This window comes from Ctenopharyngodon idella, chromosome 12 (genome assembly GCF_019924925.1).
Source record: "Ctenopharyngodon idella isolate HZGC_01 chromosome 12, HZGC01, whole genome shotgun sequence".
Taxonomy (NCBI): Eukaryota; Metazoa; Chordata; class Actinopteri; order Cypriniformes; family Xenocyprididae; genus Ctenopharyngodon; species Ctenopharyngodon idella.
Window position 1 is genome coordinate 9,813,282 of NC_067231.1, and position 22,900 is coordinate 9,836,181.

Genomic DNA, 22,900 nt, shown 5'->3' on the forward strand with positions numbered 1-22,900 from the left:
TAGATAAATCCAAAACAAATGTTTAATGGCAAACATATTGAAGATCAGCCGATAGGCTTTCAGTTCATTAAATGATAAGCTGTTTTCCCAGTAGTTTATTCAGCATAGTGAATCTTTTCCTCCACTGACATCCATTGCCACTAAGTGCAAATAGCGTCCCTTGTTGGCAAACGCTATTTACACTGGCTACACCCACTAATGTCTGGTTGAGTCACTCAAGTTTTAAAAAAGACATGCAAAATTCAACATCTGTGGCGCAGCAGTAGCGAGTAAGGCTCGCAAACCTGGCTTTTTACGCGATCGACACAGGTTCGAATCCGCCTTTTGCCGAGCTCGCATGTAAATAGCATATTGCTAAGAAAAAGCTGCTATTGTCACTTAGTGTTAATAGAATATATTGCTATTTTCACTTAGTGTAAATAGCTTCTACAGCTAGACACTGCCTAAAAAAACGGCCTCTGGTCTCCTTTCCTGCGTACGGCAGCGTTATGTTTTTTTTTTTTAGATGTTAAAATGTTGGAGGCTTGCCTTAAAGCAACTTTGTTTTATGAGAGGGTGCCCTTTGGCATTGAGTATGAATGAAACATACATTATTTTGTTTATTGCTCAATAAATTTTTGGGGAAAAACAAATTGGGTAAAAATAGGAAAAAAATATTTTTTTATAAAAGCCCTGAGGGATATTTTTTAGTAAAGGCATCTGATGAGAAGTGTAGTTTTTGATTTTGCATACCCCCTAACAAAAATTAAGAAATCTGTCACTATAAGATTTTTTATAACAAAACAGGGTTTTTTTCAAATTTGAATCTCAAGCCTTAGACCTTTCTAATGATTTATAGTTTAAGATATAAAATCTAAAATATATAGTTGTTTATGATAAAAAAAAGTTATAGGTTGAGAAATAAATAACTTTTTAAAATGGTAATGGCAGCATACCTACTATGTATTTTTATGTTTACTCTCTACATTTCATTACATTGCTTGTAAGCTATACATTTGTTTGATATTCCTGAAGTGTTCTAGAAAGCAAATGCTACAGTTTATCTTTGTTTGTTGGCTATTTGCTGTCAGACAGTTTCTCACAGATGAGAATCTCTTATCTGCTGCAAGCATGTTTTATGCATGACTTCTCCTGCTTCTTACATATTTTAGTTTTTTAAACATCTTGAGGGATTATTAAACATTGATACACATAATATTTTATGGATAAACAATTTGGTTATTAAAATACTTTTTGATCACTGAAGAATTGTCTAATCTGATTAGCAGAGTTCCATAGTATTAAATACACAAGGACATACAGTTAATGAGGACACACCCTCTGAAACATTATTCAGCAATTTCTCTTTACAAGAACAATGGAGTCACTTGGAAGAGAGGAGACTTAGGAGACTTTTGCACAAAAAGAAAAAAACGGTAAGAGGGTTACTTAATCATAGTTACTTATACTTAATCAGGCCTTCTGAGTGTTTCATCTTACATAGTGCGGCATAATAAAAGTTCCGCTGCTCTCAAGCTTTGTGTCGTGCTCGTCTCTCATTAGCTATTGCTCCAGCGGCCTCGTTTCTGCTCACACAGCACTCGGCCCTGCTCTGCTTCATTCTTCAGTAACGTTAATAATCTCATCCATGAACATGATGTCTGCCCAAGTCCCGTCTAAGCGGCAACCTCCCGCGGTCTCTCTTGAAGCCAACACCGAAGTGACTTAAACTGCAATTCCTCGACTGGCCGCTAGAGACAGGCTCCAAAAGGGAGCCAAATCTGTATCTCCCCCATGTTAAAATGATCAACTTTACAGCAGAAAAAAATTTGTTCACAGCCTGGTACAGAAAGTGGTTTTGGTCTAATTTTTCCCTTCATACAACTGTGAGGGGGTCAATTGTTTTTTAGAACTCATCCGTTTAAATTATATTAAGCTTTAAAGTTCTGCATAATTAAGGGCATGGCCACTTGAGTGACAGGTGGATTGCTGCTGCTGTCATAAATGTTGTCACTATGCATTTCTTTTCTAACAACTCACTGGCATGTTATATCAATGAAACATTCAAATAAAGTCATTTGTGTTGACGCGAATTGAAACATTTAAATAAAAAGTTATTTGTGTGAACACATATTGCTGATTATTGCTTTTCATTCACTTAAGTTGTGGTCAGTTCATTCGCGGATACTTTATGTCAAATACGACTGACCAATATTGAGTAGCCTACATCTTGGATAAGATTCGCAACCACAGCACAAATTTGATGCACAAACGCGGATATGTTCTACATGTCTAAAGTATATAGAAAGAATAAACCAGTCTTATAAACTCATTGATTTCACTTAACAACTTAAAATATAATCTGCTTGCACAATAAACCATAGTAACATTTATTTACATCTCTTGACAGAAATGTTTTTGCAGTTTTTAAAAAAAAAAGGTTATTTAATAACAGTAGTCATAAAAGGCATATTTCCAGTACGTGCCTCAGGCTTGCATTGTATCGTCAAGTCACTTATCACCAGACTCATCAGTTGGACCGGTTCATTCGGTTCTTTTTGAGTACTCGGTAATCCTCAGCAAACTTCGACAGTTGGTTGAACCGGCTCATTCGAATCTTTTTGAGTCGGTCGTGCTACTTTGGCTGCGAGTCTTGCGTCATCAACCCGAACTAAAGTTCAATTCAGTTTGATTAGTGAACCGGCTTGAGTGGTTACTTCCTGAGAACCGGCTCAAAAGAATGATTTGTTCAAGAATCGAACATCACTATTTCATACAATTATCAAATAATATGGCTTGATGTGCGGTTAATCGTCGAGACAGATGTACGTCTGTGTACATATGCATACATGCGGAAGATAAACAGAACACACGTTGTTGGATCGTCGTTTTGGCATTGGCTGAAAGTTTTGTCCGTCAGATTTACTACAATGGCTGAAGAATATGCCTCTCAAGACACCACAAAATCCCACAGCATTGCTTGGATATTATAACTAAAACTGCTGCACTATTTTGAAAAATTATACTTTGCATGCAGGCTCATTTGTTTGTGAGAGTCCATTGTATACAATCGTATACAGTTTTCCAACATAAACGCTGCTCAGATTGCATAATTTCTTAAAGAACTATGATGGAGAGCAGATCATTCAGAAGAAATCTGATGCAAACAATGGACAATATATCAATATTTCATGGATTTAATGCTTTTGTGGACAAAAAGTGCTGTTAGATGTTTTTCAATGGACGCTCATAGACATTGTACCTAAGTGCGATGGACTGAATTCATCTCACAATCGCTATTTCATTACTAAAGTTTTTGATTTTGCGTGTTGTCATTTGCACACCCGACACAAATTACAATATTACTGTTGCTGGAGCATCTATATCGTAAAACAGACACTGTAGATTGACAGTAAACTTTCAAATGATAACTTATCTTTATTAATATTTTAGATAGTATCTAAGATAGATAGATAGCTCCTTAGCCTGAGCTAACTTGGTCACGTCGAGCTAGGCGGGTGTGGTTTCAGCAACTAGGTGTCACGTGACGCTACGTCCATATTTTTTTACAGTCTATGGTTCCATCCCGATTCTTTTCCACCACCTGTAGACGTGAAGACAACAACTCCCATGATTCTGCAAAATCAAGGCGTGATCAAGCTGTGCCATTGTTTTGAATAAGCGACCTCTAGTGGCGAAAATTTACATATTGTGCCTTTAATCAAATTTGCCTAATTTACTTGTTTTACAGATTTTTTTCCTCCATTTTTATTAAGTAAATGTTTAATAAATTTATGTTCAGAGGAGATGCTCATTTATGCTGTGTGCTATATAGATTAAGAGCTGCATTTCCAGCTTTTGAGCCATTAAACTTTTGTTCTTTTTTGTGTGAGAAAAACAGTGGGATATACGAAGAAAATACTAGCACACAATTTTAGCTTCTTACGTGACACTTTTCCCCTATTATGTGCTTTACTGTGTCAAAATTATATATATATATATATATATATATATATATATACACAGGTGCTGGTCATATAATTAGAATATCATCAAAAAGTTGATTTATTTCACTAATTCCATTCAAAAAGTGAAACTTGTATATTATATTCATTCATTACACACAGACTGATATATTTCAAATGTTTATTTCTTTTAATTTTGATGATTATAACTGACAACTAAGGAAAATCCCAAATTCAATATCTCAGAAAATTAGAATATTACTTAAGACCAATACAAAGAAAGGATTTTTAGAAATCTTGGCCAACTGAAAAGTATGAACATGAAAAGTATGAGCATGTACAGCACTCAATACTTAGTTGGGGCTCCTTTTGCCTGAATTACTGCAGCAATGCGGCGTGGCATGGAGTCGATCAGTCTGTGGCACTGCTCAGGTGTTATAAGAGCCCAGGTTGCTCTGATAGTGGCATTCAGCTCTTCTGCATTGTTGGGTCTGGCATATCGCATCTTCCTCTTCACAATACCCCATAGATTTTCTATGGGGTTAAGGTCAGGCGAGTTTGCTGGCCATTTAAGAACAGGGATACCATGGTCCTTAAACCAGGTACTGGTAGCTTTGGCACTGTGTGCAGGTGCCAAGTACTGTTGGAAAATGAAATCTGCATCTCCATAAAGTTGGTCAGCAGCAGGAAGCATGAAGTGCTCTAAAACTTCCTGGTATACGGCTGCGTTGACCTTGGACCTCAGAAAACACAGTGGACCAACACCAGCAGATGACATGGCACCCCAAACATCACTGACTATGGAAACTTTACACTGGATCTCAAGCAACGTGGATTGTGTGCCTCTCCTCTCTTCCTCCAGACTCTGGGACCCTGATTTCCAAATGAAATGCAAAATTTACTTTCATCAGAGAACATAACTTTGGACCACTCAGCAGCAGTCCAGTCCTTTTTGTCTTTAGCCCAGGCGAGACGCTTCTGACGCTGTCTGTTGTTCAAGAGTGGCTTGACACAAGGAATGCGACAGCTGAAACCCATGTCTTGCATACGTCTGTGCATAGTGGTTCTTGAAGCACTGACTCCAGCTGCAGTCCACTCTTTGTGAATCTCCCCCACATTTTTGAATGGGTTTTGTTTCACAATCTTCTCCAGGGTGCGGTTATCCCTATTGCTTGTACACTTTTTTCTACCACATCTTTTCCTTCCCTTCGCCTCTCTGTTAGTGTGCTTGGACACAGAGCTCTGTGAACATCCAGCCTCTTTTGTAATGACCTTTTGTGTCTTGCCCTCCTTGTGCAAGGTGTCAATGGTCGTCTTTTGGACAACTGTCAAGTCAGCAGTCGTCCCCATGATTGTGTAGCCTACAGAACTAGACTGAGAGACCATTTAAAGGCCTTTGCAGGTGTTTTGAGTTAATTAGCTGATTAGAGTGTGGCACCAGGTGTCTTCAATATTGAACCTTTTCACAATATTCTAATTTTCTGAGATACTAAATTTGGGATTTTCCTTAGTTGTCAGTTATAATCATCAAAATTAAAAGAAATAAACATTTGAAATATATCAGTCTGTGTGTAATGAATGAGTAGTTTTACTCAAGTTTTACTTTTTGAATGGAATTAGTGAAATAAATCAACTTTTTGATGATATTCTAATTATATGACCAGCACCTGTATATACAGGTGCATCTCAATAAATTAGAATGTAGTGGAAAAGTTCATTTATTTCAGTAATTCAACTCAAATTGTGGAACTCGTGTATTAAATAAATTCATTGCACACAGACTGAAGTACTTTAAGTCTTTGGTTCTTTTAATTGTGATGATTTTGGCTCACATTTAACAAAAACCCACCAATTCACTATCTCAACAAATTAGAATACTTCATAAGACCAATAAAAAAAAAAAAAGGATATTTTAAACAGAAATGTCAGGCTTCTGAAAGGTATGTTAATTTCTATGCACTCAATACCTTTTGCATGAATTACTGCATCAATGCGGTGTGGCATGGAGGCAATCAGCCTGTGGCACTGCTCAGGTGTAATGGAAGCCCAGGTTGCTTTGATAGCAGCCTTCAGGTCATCTGCATTGTTGGGTCTGGTGTCTCTCATCTTCCTCTTGACAATACCCCATAGATTTTCTATGGGGTTCAGGTCAGGCGAGTTTGCTGGCCAATCAAGCACAGTAACACCATGGTCATTAAACCAGCTTTTGGTACCTTTGGCAGTGTGGGCAGGTGCCAAATCCTGCTGGAAAATGAAATCAGCATCTCTGTAAGGCTTGTCAGCAGAAGGAAGCATGAAGTGCTCTAAAATTTCCTGGTAGATGGCTGCGTTGACTGGACTTCAGAAAACACAGTGGACCAACACCGGCAGATGACATGGCAGCCCAAATCATCACTGACTGTGGAAACTTCACACTGGACTTCAAGCAACATGGTTTCTGTGCCTCTCCACTCTTCCTTCAGACTCTGGGACCTTGATTTCCAAATGAAATGCAAAATTGACTTTCATCTGAAAAGAGGACTTTGGACAGTCCAGTTCTTTTTCTCCTTAGCCCAGGTAAGACTCTTCTGACGTTGTTTTTGGTTCAGAAGTGGCTTGGTACGTGGAATGTGACAGTTGTAGCCCATTTCCTGAAGACGTCTGTGTGCGGTGGCTCTTGATGCACTCACTCCAGCTTCAGTCCACTCCTTTTGAAGCTCTCCTAAGTTCTTAAATCGGCTTCGCCTGACAATCTTCTCAAGCCTGCGGTCATTCCTTTCACTTGTACACCTTTTCCTACCACACTTTTTCCTTCCAGTCAACTTTCCGTGAATATGCTTTGGCACAGCACTCTGCGAACAGCCAGCTCTTTCAGCAATGACCCTCTGTGGCTTACCCTCATTGTAAAGGGTCTTGATGATCATCTTCTGGACAACTGTCAAGTCAGCAGACTTCCCCATGTCTGCTGTTGGGATTACTGACCTAAACCCAGCATTTATACCCTGAGAATGGTAATTTAATAGAACTTGAAATTAAATATTCTAATAATTTGAGATACTGATTTTTTGATTTTGATGAGCAGCAAGCTGTAATCATCAAAATGAAAACCAAGTCTGAAAATATTTTACTTTCTTCTAGAATATATTTAAGTTTTACTTTTTGAATTAAATTACAGAAAAAAAAAACTTTTTCATGATTATTATTATTATGAAATATTAAAATGTAAAATACCTGTTTTATATTTTAAAATATAATTTATTTCTGCAGACTCAATTTTCAGCAGCCATTACTCCAGTCTTCAGTGTCACATTATGCTTTAGAAATTATTTGAATATGCTGATTTGCTGCTTAAGAAACAATTCTTCTTATTATCAATGTTGAAAGCAGTTGTGCTTCTTCACACACACACACACACACACATATAATATAATACAATATATATAATTGTAACGAACTGCTCCGAGACTTGAAGGTTGAGGATCCAAACTAAGTATTTATTCAGAGGGTAATCCACAATCGTAATCCAAAAAGCCAGGCAAAGGAATACACAGGAATGGGCAGTCCAAACAAAGATAAAATCTAGGGCACAGGCAAAAACAGGGAAATCCAGAGGTAATACAATGAGACCAAAAAACCAAGACACGGGAGAAACGAGAAACGAGAAACAAGACACAAAAGCTCAGAAATGCAGTAAATACAGACATGCAAGACCCAGCAAAGAGTGACTGAGAGAACCAGGTTTATATAGGCAGACACTAACAAGGAAATGAGCAACAGCAGAATGTAATCATGGCTGATTAGTCCAGGCAGTGGGTTATGGGAAATCGAGTCCATGATAGTAAGGCAATAGTCCGAAGTGGAGTGCCTTCTGGAGGCTATCAAGGGCACTCCAGCTGGTGATCATGACAATAATATAATACAATTTATATATAATACAATAACATGTGTGGACCACAAAGCTTTGTTTTTAAGATAACTCAATGAATTGTTTTAAGAAATAGTTGGATGAAAATTCTGTAATTATTTTAAGAAGCCCAGTTGTAAATCTTCTGTACTTTTTCCTGTTTCTCTCTCTTTCATTCTCTTTGTTTTCCCATTAACTGCTCCATCAATGTAGGGCGTAAATAAGCCATTCACAGAGGTCATTAAAGCCAACATCGGCGACTGCCACGCTATGGGCCAGAGACCCATCACCTTCTTCAGACAGGTTTGTTTACAAGTTATTGTGCATGTCATGCTGTATTCTGAGCAGTAGTTTTTGTACATACTGTACGTATGCTCCATTTATTCGTCAGGTCTTGGCATTGTGCTCTTATCCAGATCTTCTTGAAGACAGCAAATTTCCAGAAGATGCCAAAAGTAGAGCACACCGCATTCTCCAAGCTTGTGGTGGAGGAAGTCTCGGTACTGGAAAATCCTTTCAATTAGATGTTACATACTTTAAATAAAACAAATTTAGCAATTTACCTATTGCCAAAACACTTGGGCCCTATTTTAACACTTAGGGCATGTCCGAATCCACCTTTGCAAGTTCAACGATGGAAAAAATGGTTGGCGTGCCAGCCGCATTGTCCAAAAGGGTTGTACCTAATCTCTTAATGAGTCATGAGTTTGTCTGAACACACCTCGTTTTCAGACCAGCACACCCATGGGCGAACATATGGGTGTGAGTGCATTTACTATTTAAACAATGTGGACGTGAAAATGATAACTGTGTCGGGCTGAAACTAGCAAAAAACATTTGCTTTGCGCCTGGTGTCGCATTGCGTCAGGTGTATGATAGGGCCCAGTATCTTGCTCAGCCTATGATTATCCTTTTTGACTGACGTCACATGGACAGTGCAGTTTATTGATTAATGTTCTTCCTTTTATTCCTCTTCACCATAGTGCTCACACATAGTGATGTTTTATTAAGTTCGGGAGGAGCACGTTCATATAATCTACCCAGTCAGCATTAGAGGAGGCTGATTTATCTCTGTTTCACAACAGTTTTCCATCATCCCTCCTCCACCCCAACTCCTCACTCTCGATCATTCCTATTCCAACCAGAGATGGTGGGGGGTGGGGGGGATTCTCTGGGTTCGGGCCAAATTCCAAGCCTGGAGCCTCTCCTCGGACAGCACGCCAAATATGCATATTCTGTATTTATGATTATATGTAAGTGCAAATTCGTGAAGCTCTATAGGAATCCATTGCTTCTATTCAAACTCTTTCTGGTGCAGGACATTTGTGGTGAATACTTGTGTTTAGTGTGAAGGGTGTAATGGGTAGGCTGTGTAGTAACTCACACGACAAAGAAGATGAATACAAAACAAGTCTTTACTAGACAATCCACAAGGCAAACACAGATGAAGGCAGGAACACAGCACAGAAGAAAGACGGGAATGTAAATATACAGATGATTAACTCAAATGACAAACAGCTGTGATGATTAGGGTAGTGTCCATGATGACAGATTGTGGCTGGAAAATAGAACAAAGGAACATATGTGATCAATGAAAACAAACTGAAAATCCATGATAACTAAGACAAACTGAACATGACTGTGACATTACACCCCCCTCCGGCAAGGCGCGACCTCGTGCCGTAACGAAACAACAAAGGGAGGTACAGAGGGGGTTTTGGAGGTGGACGAGGTGATGGCGAAGTGATGATGAGAGGCTGAAGTGACAGGATGATGAAGGGATGATGAAGGGTAGGCCTGCTGGCAGGGAAGACAGGAGGAGGTTCAGGCAGAGGACGCTTGGCCAGGAGGAGACGGAACTGAAGGGACCAGGTTGGTGCAAATGGTGGTGAGAGTCTGGGATGAGCTTTGAGCAGGGGCGTGATGGAAGGTGCCCAGGCCACAGCCAGAACTGTGCTCCATGGTGGCATCGACGGAGGCATTAGCCATGGTGGTAGAAGTCCTGACGTCACCATGGTGACGGCCGGAGTCGATGGCGGCGATGGAGTGAGAGCCCACCGCGTAGCCGAAGGTCCAAGGCAAGGGAGTGATGATGACGGCCCTGGCGACCAAGACCGAGCCGCAGGGATGGCCTCCCTCGATGACAGTGTGGGTCCAGAGGACTGAGGGTGAGCTGAGGTGACAAAGGCCGGTGGCGGAGCCTGAGGGATGGCTGAGCGGGCTACAGATGAAGGGGTGAAGGGCCAAAGCACAGCAGATGGCCCGCAAGTCTGAAGTGCAGGTGTGGCAAGGTCTGACCCAGGTGGAGCTGACTGACCGAGGGAGCCCAGCGAGGCCGAATGGCCGATGATCCACACTGAAATTGTGGGCAGCAGGGGCATAGGCAAGGGAGTCTGGGAGAAGCGACGTCCGCTGAGGTCGTAGGCAAAGATGGCTCCCAGCTGGCCCGAGGTGGATCCGTGCCACTGAGAGGGGAGATGGATCCAGAAGGACTGATGGGAGATGTTGACGAATGGGTAAAGGGAATGGCTGAGGGCTGAGGATGATGGAGGATGGCTAATAGTCCAAAGAAAACGGTTATGTCCTCTAAGTTGGTCTGATGAGGTAGTGTGAGGCTGGGAGGGACTGACGGGACTGACAGGGCTGAAGATGAAGAATCGTTAGATTGAAGGGCTGAAGGTGGTGCTGCCAGTTTTACGCTGTCAGCGGTGGGAGGGTTGGCTGGGGCTCTCCTCCTTGCCCTTGCTCCTCCTTGGGTGATGCAGCCAGCACGCACACCTGGTCAGACTCGCGCATCTCTGGCTCCACGGCGATGCTGGGCACACACATCCTTGATGGCGTGGGCTTGCGACGGAGAAGGGCTTGAAGTCTGCGGTGGGCTCAAACTGTTTGACTCCGATGTAGAATTCTGACTGGGCACCGGGGTTGGAGTGGGAATGGTGGCGCCCTCAAGGAGGTTCCCCGGACAACTGCTCTCGGGTGGCGATGTTAAGTCCTGCACGGAGAAACGTGCAGAGGCAGTCGTCCAGGAAGGTTGTCTGAGGTACCAGATCCAGAAAATCTGTTAAATGTTCCTTTAGGGAGCGATCTCACCGCTCAAGGCAGAGTAGCTTGACTGCAGGGAAGTTCATGATGACGGAAAAAACAAGCAAAACAGACTGAAGAAGGGAAAAAAAACACAAGCGAAAAATCCGCTTACTTTCACTTTTAGGTCGGGTCTTCTGTAATGGGTAGGCTGTGTAGTAACTTTCATACGACGAAGAAGATGAATACAAAACAAGTCTTTACTAGTAATCCACTAGGTAAACACAGATGAAGGCAGGAACACAGCACAACATGTTGACATTAACAAGACCCGACGCTGAACAGAGGAAAGACAGGAACAGATGATTAATTCAAATGACAAACAGCTGTGATGATTATGGTAGTGTCCATGGTGACAGATTGTGGCAGGAAAATAGAACAAAGGAACACATGTGATCTAGTGATGGGCAAATGAAGCCTTGTAAAGCACAGGCTTTCCCCTCATTGTTCCGGGAAAAGATTCAAAGCTTCGAGAGTGTCAAAAAAAACAGCGCCTTCTGGTGTTATAAAGCAAAAATCCTGTGAAAGAAGCTTTGTCGGACAAAGCAGCCCCCACACATTCCATAGATAGTTTCATGTTATGTAAAGACGCTTTTATTCAGTTTAATAAAAGCCTAACAGTGCGTGTGTGTGTTGTGTATGTTGAATTTCTCTCTGTGATAAATTCATTTACCCATTAAACTGTGGCATTTAATGCCAGTATCAATATCATTGTGATGTAATAGAAGAATAATGTATGCATATCCTATATGAATTGCATATGGCAAATATTTTATTTTCCTGAAATAATTTGTATTCTTGATATTACTTGTATGACTGCATATTTAAAAAATGTAATTGAATAAGTCTGAATGAAAGCCTACTCGTAAAGTAAGATCTGGGGGTTCGAACATTCCGACACGCAAAGTAAATTGCACATGTAATTGGACAGAAAGTGATTTCTATGTTACCAACGCAAGCCTCGAATCGAGGCTTCATCTGGCACGCCTATTTATGCTCGGCACAAGCCCCGAAGCCTCAGTTGTCACATCACTAATGTGATCAATGAAAACAAACTGAAAGTTCATGATAACTAAGACAAACTGAACAATGACCAAGGGTCTATAGAGTTCTTTAGCAATAATGTTTTATTTATTACTAAACATCACAGGCCAGCGTTGACAGCAAGTTTCTGTGCTCCTGAATGTTTCTGTATGTGTGACAATATATATACCCTTTACAAATATTTAAATTTCTGCATTGAATACTCATAAAAAATCATTAGACCTTCAACTCTGTGTTACAGCTTTTCCAAAAGTTAACTTGATTAATGAGATCGGATTGGAAGTGTGGGTTGCACATGTGCTTTTCACACAAAGCCTGGTTACTGACAAATCTGCTTTTTTTTTTTTTTTCAAGAAAGATTTGTTTGTGTGAACCACTCCTCTATTCCAAAAGCTTGAAAACATATTACAGAGGTAATCAAAACTGGAAAAGGCTATGGAAGCATTGCTAAAGACCTAAGTGTTCATGAATCCTATAGGTAAGATGCACTGTCTACAAATGTAGAAAATTCTGGATTGTTGCAAAGATCATTTGAAAAACACAACAGGCAATCTTGAAAGATGGAAGAAATAACACAAGGATAACAGCAAAAGACCTCCAGAAAACTCTTTGTTCATCCTATCACTATCAGAAAAACACTGGCCAAGAATGCTGTTCATGAAAAGACAACATGAAGGAAACCACTGCTGTCCAAAAAATATTGAGACATGTCCGCTAGCGGTTCTGCTACAATTCTGAAAAAAATGTTCTGTGGACAGTTAAGATAAAAGTTCACATTTTTGGCAAAAATTCACAATGTTCTGTTTAGAAGAAAAAAGGCACTGCACACCACCTTACAAGACCTCTTCCCAATTGTGAAGAATGAAGAATGGGGGGTCGAAGCATCATGGTTCACGCTGCTTTGCTGCCTCAGGGCAAACATTGCAAACATTAAAGGAACAATAAATTTCAAAAGTATATCAAGAGATTTAACAGAGGAATGTTAGGACACAGTTCATGACTTTTAGCTTTAGAGAGGGTGGGTGATGCAAAAAGACAGTGACCCAAATCACAAGTAATATCAACTAAAGAATGGATGAAAAAGAGTCTTGACGTTAAGCCAATTCAGATACGGTGACATAACCTAAAGAGGGCTGTGCTTTCAAAACACACAGATATATTGATAAACTGGTCCACTGGGAGGGATGGTCCAAAAAAAGTATTTTTTTCTGAGAGTGCGGGTCATGAATACTTTAATAGAATGGTAACTCTTTACAATAAGGTTGCATTTGTTTACATTAGTTACATACATTAGTAAACATGAACTAACAATGAAAAATACTTCTAAAGCATTTATCAGCATTAGTTCATGTTAATTGCAGCATTTACTAATATATAAAAAAAAAATCAAAAGTTGTATCTGTTAATAATATTTAATGGACCTGAGCTAACATGAACTAACAGTATTTATTTTAATTAACTAACAAAGATCAATAAATACTGTAACAAATGTTTTGCTTATTGTTAGTTAATGTTAGTTAATGGTTACCAACAGAATACTTTAATAGACATTGTGTTTGATACAATAATCAATGTCATTTTAACACTTGGCTTTTTGGATCTCTCAGGTGCTTACAGTACTAGTCAGGGAATTGAAATGATTCGGCAGGACGTCGCTCGCTACATTGAACGGCGAGATGGAGGAATCGCATGTGACCCTGACAACATTTACCTCTCAACAGGAGCCAGTGATGCGATCGTGGTAAGCAAATACAAACCCGATTCCAAAAAAGTTTGGACACTGTACAAATTGTGAATAAAAAAGGAATGCAATGATGTGGAAGTTTAAAATTTCAATATTTTATTCAGAATACAACATAGATGACATAGATGTTTAAACTGAGAAAATATATCATTTTAAGGGAAAAATAAGTTGATTTTAAATTTCATGGCATCAACACATCTCAAAAAAGTTGGGACAAGGCCATGATTACCACTGTGTGGCATCCCCTCTTCTTTTTATAACAGTCTGCAAACGTCTGGGGACTGAGGAGACAAGTTGCTTAAGTTTAGGAATAGGAATGTTGTCCCATTCTTGTCTAATACAGGCTTCTAGTTGCTCAACTGTCTTAGGTCTTCTTTGTCGCATCTTCCTCTTTATGATGCGCCAAATGTTTTCTATGGGTGAAAGATCTGGACTGCAGGCTGGCCATTTCAGTACCCGGATCCTTCTTCTACGCAGCCATGATGTTGTAATTGATGCAGTATGTGGTCTGGCATTGTCGTGTTGGAAAATGCAAGGTCTTCCCTGAAAGAGACGACGTCTGGATGGGAGCATATGTTGTTCTAGAACTTGGATATACCTTTCAGTATTGATGGTGCCTTTCCAGATGTGTAAGCTGCCCATGCCATACGCACTCATGCAACCCCATACCATCAGAGATGCAGGCTTCTGAACTGAGCGCTGATAACAACTTGGGTTGTCCTTGTCCTCTTTAGTCCAGATGACATGGAGTCCCAGTTTTCCAAAAAGAACTTCAAATTTTGATTCGTCTGACCACAGAACAATTTTCCACTTTGCCACAGTCCATTTTAAATGAGCCTTGGCCCAGAGAAAACACCTGCGCTTCTGGATCATGTTTAGATATGGCTTCTTTTTTGACCTATAGAGTTTTAGCCGGCAACGGCGAATGGCACGGTGGATTGTGTTCACCGACAATGTTTTCTGGAAGTATTCCTGAGCCCATGTTGTGATTTCCATTACAGTAACATTCCTATATGTGATGCAGTGCCGTCTAAGGGCCCGAAGATCACGGGCATCCAGTATGGTTTTCCGGCCTTGACCCTTACGCACAGAGATTGTTCCAGATTCTCTGAATCTTTGGATGATATTATGCACTGTAGATGATGATAATTTCAAACTCTTTGCAATTTGTCTCTGAGAAACTCCTTTCTGATATTGCTCCACTATTTTTCGCCGCAGCATTGGGGGAATTGGTGATCCTCTGCCCATCTTGACTTCTGAGAGACACTGCCACTCTGAGAGGCTCTTTTTATACCCAATCATGTTGCCAATTGACCTAATAAGTTGCAAATTGGTCCTCCAGCTGTTCCTTATATGTACATTTAACATTTCCGGCCTCTTATTGCTACCTGTCCCAACTTTTTTGGAATGTGTAGCTCTCATGAAATCCAAAATGAGCCAATATTTGGCATGACATTTCAAAATGTCTCACTTTCAACATTTGATATGTTATCTATATTCTATTGTGAATAAAATATAAGTTTATGAGATTTGTAAATTATTGCATTCCTTTTTTATTCACAATTTGTACAGTGTCCCAACTTTTTTGGAATCGAGTTTGTACAACAAACAGACTACAAGAAAAGTGAAGACGAAACAAAGATAAAATGTAACATTCATTTTAAAAAGTATTCATGTGTAACCTGCGTATGCACAAAATGGGCATTGAATAGCATTTGTGCCATTTCCTCTGCACGCATCAGGATTTATACTAAATTGATGTGCGCATCATCCACACACACTGGACAAAGGGTGTCAAATTCATCGCCACAGTCCTGCGGAGTTGAGGTCCAAACCTGCTCTAATACTCCAGCCTGTAGTTTTCAAGTAATTCTAAGTACCTTGATCAGGTGGTTCAGATGTGTTTAATCAGTAGAGCTAACTTTTGCAGTACTGTGGCCCTAAAGGAGCAAAGTTTGACACCTTTGCCTAGGACTGTGAATGAATTTATTTGATGAGCCCTGTGAACAAGTAACAAACTGAAAAGAATGATTCACAATAATGCTTTTATTGAATTTGCTATGTTTAAAATAAAAATGCAACCCTCTTTAAAGGGTTAGTTCACCCAAAAATGAAATTTCTGTCATTAAGTATTCACCCTCATGTCGTTCCACACCCGTAAGACCTTCGTTCATCTTCGGAACACAAATTAAGATATTTTTGATGAAATCCGAGGGTATCTGATCCACACATAGGCAGCAACGTCATTGCACCTTTTGACGTCCAGAAAGGTAGTTAAAAACATGGTTAAAATAGTCACTGGACTACAGTGGTTCAAGCTTAATGTTATGGCTTCCTTGTTTATGTCCGAATACCAGCTCATTATTGGCCGGATCCTGTGTCAGCATCACATGCATGCGTCGTGCTGCTCACGTGTTCAGCTTCGGCCAATACTGAGTTGGCGTTCGGACGTAAAAAAGGAAGCCTGCACTGAGTTCACTACGTATGACAACGGTTCAAATTGTTGAATAAAGTCGTTATTTTTGTTTTGTTTTTGCGCACAGAAAGTATTCTTGCATCTTTAAAATGATACATATCTTGTTTATATATCTGCATGGCAATGTACATGAAGGGAAATTATATGCAAATTAGGTCATGGGTATTAAAAAAGGAATTGTCAGCTCTGTATGTTTGGTTATTTCATGAAGGAGACAGTGCAGGGTATAAAGCTAATTTGTGTATGCATTTCCATTAATAGTGATTCATAATGTAAACTTGAATAAATTCTGGTGTACAAATGGCTTTATGAAAACTTTTGTGTGTATTCATAAGCTACTTTATGATTAAATCTATGCAAAGTTTTATTTATATTTATTCACTCTTTATATTTTTGATTGTCATTGCATTAGAGAATGGAATATCAGAATTAGTTTTAAATATCTGTGTTTGTCTGTGTCAGACCATGCTTAAGTTACTAGTGTTGGGGGAAGGAATGTCTCGTACGGGAGTGATGATATCCATCCCTCAATACCCGCTGTACTCCGCTGCTCTGGCTGAGTTGGGTGCTGTGCAAATCAGTTACTATTTGGATGAAGATAACTGCTGGAGTTTGGACATCAATGAGTTAAGTCGAGCCCTGCAGGAAGCAAAGAAACACTGCATCCCTCGAGCACTGTGCATTATCAATCCTGGCAACCCCACAGGTGTGACGACAAATCTATCAGCTTTTGTTATGGTGGCGAGATTGGGTTTGAAATATAAGTTATTTGATATTAATCACTTTTTTTTTATAGCTGCTGCCTTAAAGAGATGGTTCACCCAAAAATGAAAATTTGATGTTTATCTGCTTACCCCCAGGGCATCCAAGATGTAGGTGACTTTGTTTCTTCAGTAGAACACAAATGATGATTTTTAACTCCATCTATAAGAGTAAAAAAAACATGCACAGACAAATCCAAATTAAACCCTGTGGCTTGTGACGACACATTGATGTCCTAAGACACGAAACGATAGGTTTGTGCGAGAAACCGAACAGCATGTTTTTTTGACTCTTATATGGAGTTACCATTGACAAGCATTATACGACTGACACACCGCAACGGTTGGAGTTTAAAATCATCATTTGTGTTCTACTGAAGAAACAAAGTCACCTACATCTTGGATGCCCTGGGGGTAAGCAGATAAACATCAAATTTTCATTTTTGGGTGAACTATCCCTTTAAGCCTATAAAGCTCAATAGCTGTGCTGATATGGAGTACAATGGCATTCCTGCTCATGTGATATTGTTTATTATTGAATGGAAATAGCATAACATTGTTTACAGTATGTTGTGACATAATCATTTGGCTTCTTGATATTGCAGGACAACATACAGCAGTGGCCAAAAGTGATGTCCGGCCTAGGAAAGTTGACATCTTCACCCTTTATGTTGACCCTTATATTATTAAAAATTTGTGGTTTTTCATAGTAAAATAAAACCTGTAGCTGTGGCTTGCCTTTTTTTTTTTTTGCTAAACTTATAGGGTCGTTAAAAACAAATTATTCCCTCCGGACATCACTTTTGGCCACTGCTGTATGTTCCTTTGTCACTGTGGGTGCTTCACATTCCCTTCAAATTGTGCATCCTCATTTCCTCACTCTTTCATCTTCGAATCTATGATGAAGGATGTATAAGTTGTCTAAATGCACCATGCATAGATGAGAAGTGAGAAAACACTACTCTCTTTTTGTTGAAACACAAATGCCTGAAATCGGAGGCAAATTGGTGCTCGTTCACGTGAGTGACATTAGCGTAGTATGTATGATCAAAGACGCATTCTGAGAGAAGTGCTAGTGCATTGCCAATGCCCGTGAGATCTCTTGAACAAGAACCCCTGTCTCACACATGATTTTACATTATTTCCTCTATCACTTTCTCACATGTGTTTGGTTGTGAAACATAATTTGTAGACCAGACAGAACTTGTCGACGATTCTTCCTGTTGTGTAATGTGAAAATGTTGTGTAATGTGTGACCCCCTGTTGCCGATCTGTTGTGTAATGTGCCCACAATAGCAACTAAATGGTACAACAGTGACTGGAAGGGGACATGTTTGGTTCACTCCATGTTATATTATTATAGGCCATTGGTGTGCGGTGGTGTTTTAAAATGAGAAGACAAAGTCCTCAATTTTTTTTATATATCAAATGTAAATTTATGTCCCTGTTACAGTTTTCCTGGTTAAATACACATTTCATAAAAAGAGAGACCAAATACAATTCTATTTTGTATTTTTACACTATGTAACCAAGCATAAATTTAATCAAGTTAGTGTTTTTAAGCATTTTTACATTTATTCCAAAATAATAACTAACATTAGTTCACAATATATATATATATATATATATATATTTGTGAAATAATATTCAGCTTTTCTTTTTAATAGTCAATTTATTTTCAGCAGTCATCAAGTTTGTACACACTGGTCAGTGGTCACAGACACGAAGATGTACCTTTTATTTCACCATGCTGATTGCTCACTAAAACCGCATGCTTTAGGAGTTCTGCTTTATTTCTATGTGATCAAGGGAGGCACGAGAGACGCAGACTCTCCGCTGTAACTTCACCTGCGGGTGTCGCTGTTGGACAAAGTTTCTTCAGAAAAACGAAAGACTTTTACACTTTTTAATGTCAAATTTGTTTTATTTTTGTATATCGATTATTTTCTCATCCAGTTTTTTTGAGGAGGCACTGCCTCCCTTGCCTTCTCGGAGGAAATGTTATAGGCCTATCCATTTCTGATAATTCCAGGTTGCTATGGTAAATTTTACAAATACATCTTCCTTTGCCCACTGCTCCAGGTGTGTGTTCATGGTGTGTGTGTTCAGTACTCACTGCTGTGTGTGCGCACTTGGATGGGTGAAATACAGAGCACAAATTCCGAGTATGGGACACCATACTTGGCTACACAAGTCACTTCACTTTGATTCCTCTGTCCTTGTTTCTTTTCCTTGCATCCCTCCTTCACATTTTTGGAGGAAGGAAAGGAAATGTTGCACAATTTAAGAAATGAGAAGCACCCTGGCTGAATATGTAAATAATGGTTAGTTTCCACCGAGCGGTACAGTACAGTATAGTACGATTTGGGATGGTAAACCCTGATCAATTTACTGTTGGCGTAAATTTGGCGGTTTCCACCGCCAGCAGTACCCTTACTTGATAGGCGCGGTGTATGCCGTGGTGTCATTCTCGCATGAAGAAGAATGCGACACAGTAAACAACAATGCAGGCCATACAGCAGATCTTGTTCTTGCTTCTCGGTATGTGGTTGTTTGTTTGCTGTGCGCCGACACGGTACGGTGTTTCTACCGTATATTTAAAAAATGGCGCCTCTTGTGTTGTCATTCCCCTTGTAGCACTTGCAAGTGACGATCTCTGTCAACCAATCAATGTTCTGCAGTGAGTCTAGCTCCACCCTTTAGGTACTGGTCTACTGTGCTAGGTACCCCAACGGAAGGGTCCCAAAAAAATGGTAAGGTACGGTCCAGTATTTTGGTACCATTCACAAATTCTGACAATCGAAACGAAAATAATTGCATAACGCTCTGTACTGTACTGTATCGTACCGTTCAGTGGAAACGAGCCATAAGAAGAAATAATTGTTGTTGTAGTTATGAAGGCTATGAACAATCATTGGGCTTGAAAACATCAAAATAATCTGGCAACGCTGCTTTCCTTTATTCGACAGGTCAAGTGCAAAGTCGGCAGTGCATTGAAGATGTGATCCGATTTGCTGCGACAGAAAACCTTTTCCTTATGGCTGACGAGGTGCATTTGTATGATAGGCCTATACATATGGTTTTTAAATACATAAACACACAATGATAATATTTTCAATATGCCCTGCTTTATCCAGGTCTATCAGGACAATGTTTACGCAGACGGGTGTAAGTTTTACTCCTTTAAGAAGGTGCTGTCTGAAATGGGTCCAGAATACTCTGAGAAAGTGGAACTAGCTTCGTTTCACTCAACGTCAAAGTGCTACATGGGAGAGTGAGTGTCCAAAACAAGAGAAGTGCAAATAATCTTCATGTTATTTGAAAGAGGAAGTATTCCATTAATAATGTTATAGAATTTAATGAATCTGGGTCCAGTTCGGACTCCTCCTAATAACATTTTTACTTCAAGGGTTAGTTCAGCTAAAAATGAAAATTCTGTCATCATTTACTCACCCACATGTCATTCCAAATCTATAAGACTTCTGTTTATCTTTGGTACACAAGGGAAGATATTTTGAAACCCGAGAGATTTCTCTTTCAGTTGAAAGCTTAAAGGGTTAGTTCACCCAAAAATGAAAATAATGTAATTTATTACTCACCCTCATGGCGTTCCACACCCGTAAGACCTTCGTTAATCTTCGGAACACAAATTAAGATATTTTTGTTGTAATCCGTGAGTACAGTGGTTCAATATTAATATTATAAAGCAACAAGAACATTTTTGGTGCACCAAAAAAACAAAATAACGACTTATATAGTGATGGCCGATTTCAAAACACTGCTTCAGGAAGCTTCGGAGCGTTATGAATCAGCGAGGAAATGTCATTGCTGGCTATTGAGGCCTCACTGAGCCATTGGATTTCAACAAAAATATCTTAATTTGTGTTCCGAAGATTAACAAAGGTCTTACGGGTGTGGAACGCCATGAGGGTGAGTAATATTATTAATTAATTATTAATAGTAATATTAAAGACATTATTTTCATTTTTGGGTGAACTAACCCTTTAAGCCATTACACCAAAAGTTGACACCTCAAAAGGTTCAAGACATCTGAAGAGACATGATCGCTTTATGTTGAACAGATGAATTTTTCAACGATTTCAATGACTTTTATTCACATTTAAACACTGATCAACACACATACGAAGAGCTCATCAAATCAAATTTAAGCTCAAACACACTTACTTGTTCCAGGACCGGTGAGGTTTGTTCTTGAGTGTCACACAAGCACATTTGAGCACGTTGTTGTTCCCTCATAAGTTGAAATGAAGGTTATGAGATGATGTGGAAAGAGCATACACAGATATCGTTAAAGTAACTATTTGGTTTGACTAAATAGTAGTGCCCTTAAACAGATCAAGTAAATAGTTAAGCTCTAAACCTCTCTGTCTTGCTTCTTGAAGGTGTGGTTTTCGTGGTGGTTATATGGAGGTGGTAAATCTAGACCCTGAGGTGAAAGTTCAACTCACTAAGCTGGTGTCTGTGCGGCTGTGTCCTCCAGTGCCTGGTCAGGCTCTTCTAGATGTGGTGGTCAATCCACCTCAACCAGATGAACCCTCATATGGCACATTCATCAAGGTCTATACCGTCCCATTGATTGTTTCCTCTGTACCAGTTAAGAAACTTATCTGGCAAAGAAGAAACTAATCAAACCTTTTCTCCATTGTCTTCAGGAACGCTCAGAAACTTTGGCCACACTGGCAGAGAAAGCCAGCATGACGCAAGAGATCTTGAATCAAGTACCAGGAATAAAATGTAACCCAGTGCAGGGTGCAATGTACACTTTCCCACGTATCCACCTCCCACCAAAAGCCATCCTGGAGGCCAAGGTAGAATCGGCCTGTGTTCAGTTAAATCTAATTATTGTTCTTTTTTACGGGCATCTCTAAAGGTGTTCATTTCAAAATATTTCCCCATGCAGACTTTGCATTAAGTCTGTTTGGTAATGTAAATTTGTTAACTAACAAACAGCTGCCTGGTTTGAAAGTGATTGTGTGCGCTGTGCTTCATACATCGCTACACCATTTACAATAGTCAATGGACCTTTTTTGCTAATGTGCTGTAATGTGACTGCACCATAACTACCCTTTGCAGTGGCTTGATTGGGATTCATGGGGCATATTCCACTTTAAGTTACCATGACTCACTTTAAAGGGATAGTTCACACAGCTTTGGAACAACTTGAGGGTGAGTAAATGATGACAGAATTTTCATTTTTGGGTGAACTATCCCTTTAAGTTAACATGGCTCATTGACCCAACCCCTAAAAACTGACTACCCCTGAAATCAAAGGGGAAATAAATGAATGTCAAATACATAGTGATGTATTTAATGGTACAAAATACTAGGAAAATAGGACAAAATAAAAGATCCCCTGCGCCAATATAAGATATTCACTACTTAGAAAAAAAATGTAAACATGAGGGAAAAACAAAACACTTTACTTGGTTAAGCTGTTTATCTGCTAAAATTATTTGACAAAAAAGGCAAACTACAGGTTTTATTTTACTATGCAAAAACGAAAATGCATAAACAAAAAGCTCACCAGAAAAATCATACTACTACAACATAATCAGTTATTAATCTTTCGTTGGTTGGTTTTCTCTTGTTTTTTGCATGTATTCATAATTTCTTTGTGACAGCTTGGTCAAAAATTATGTCCATAAAATTTGGCATGTTTCATCCTATTATCACAAACAATTGACTCCAAGCACATACTTAAGAAATCTTTAACAATTTTTCTAATAATATTTGAATAAAGGGTGATGTCAATTTTCCTAGGCCGAACATCACTTTTGGCCACTACTGTACAAGGTTAGGAGTGTGTTGATGTTTATTTTTTATAAATACCATGTGTGTGTAACATATATGGGTGAGAAATGGCCTACACACTTTTCCTCTCTTATTCTGTGAATGCCCCAGAACATTGCACAAATCCATTTTTTAGGCTTTATTAGTATAAGA

At 39.4% G+C, this 22,900-nt stretch overlaps 1 protein-coding gene across 2 annotated transcripts in view; it reads left to right on the forward strand.

Moving 5' to 3' along the window:
* Window positions 1–22,900, forward strand: part of si:ch211-217a12.1 (alanine aminotransferase 2-like) — a 33,454-nt gene that overhangs the window by 7,231 nt on the left and 3,323 nt on the right. For both annotated transcript variants that reach the window (XM_051915180.1, XM_051915181.1), the window contains 8 exons: window positions 8,041–8,130; window positions 8,219–8,327; window positions 13,563–13,696; window positions 16,638–16,881; window positions 19,906–19,985; window positions 20,074–20,210; window positions 21,340–21,514; window positions 21,610–21,765. In XM_051915180.1, coding sequence (XP_051771140.1) covers window positions 8,041–8,130; window positions 8,219–8,327; window positions 13,563–13,696; window positions 16,638–16,881; window positions 19,906–19,985; window positions 20,074–20,210; window positions 21,340–21,514; window positions 21,610–21,765 — 1,125 coding nt within the window. The remainder of the gene's footprint in view (window positions 1–8,040; window positions 8,131–8,218; window positions 8,328–13,562; window positions 13,697–16,637; window positions 16,882–19,905; window positions 19,986–20,073; window positions 20,211–21,339; window positions 21,515–21,609; window positions 21,766–22,900) is intronic.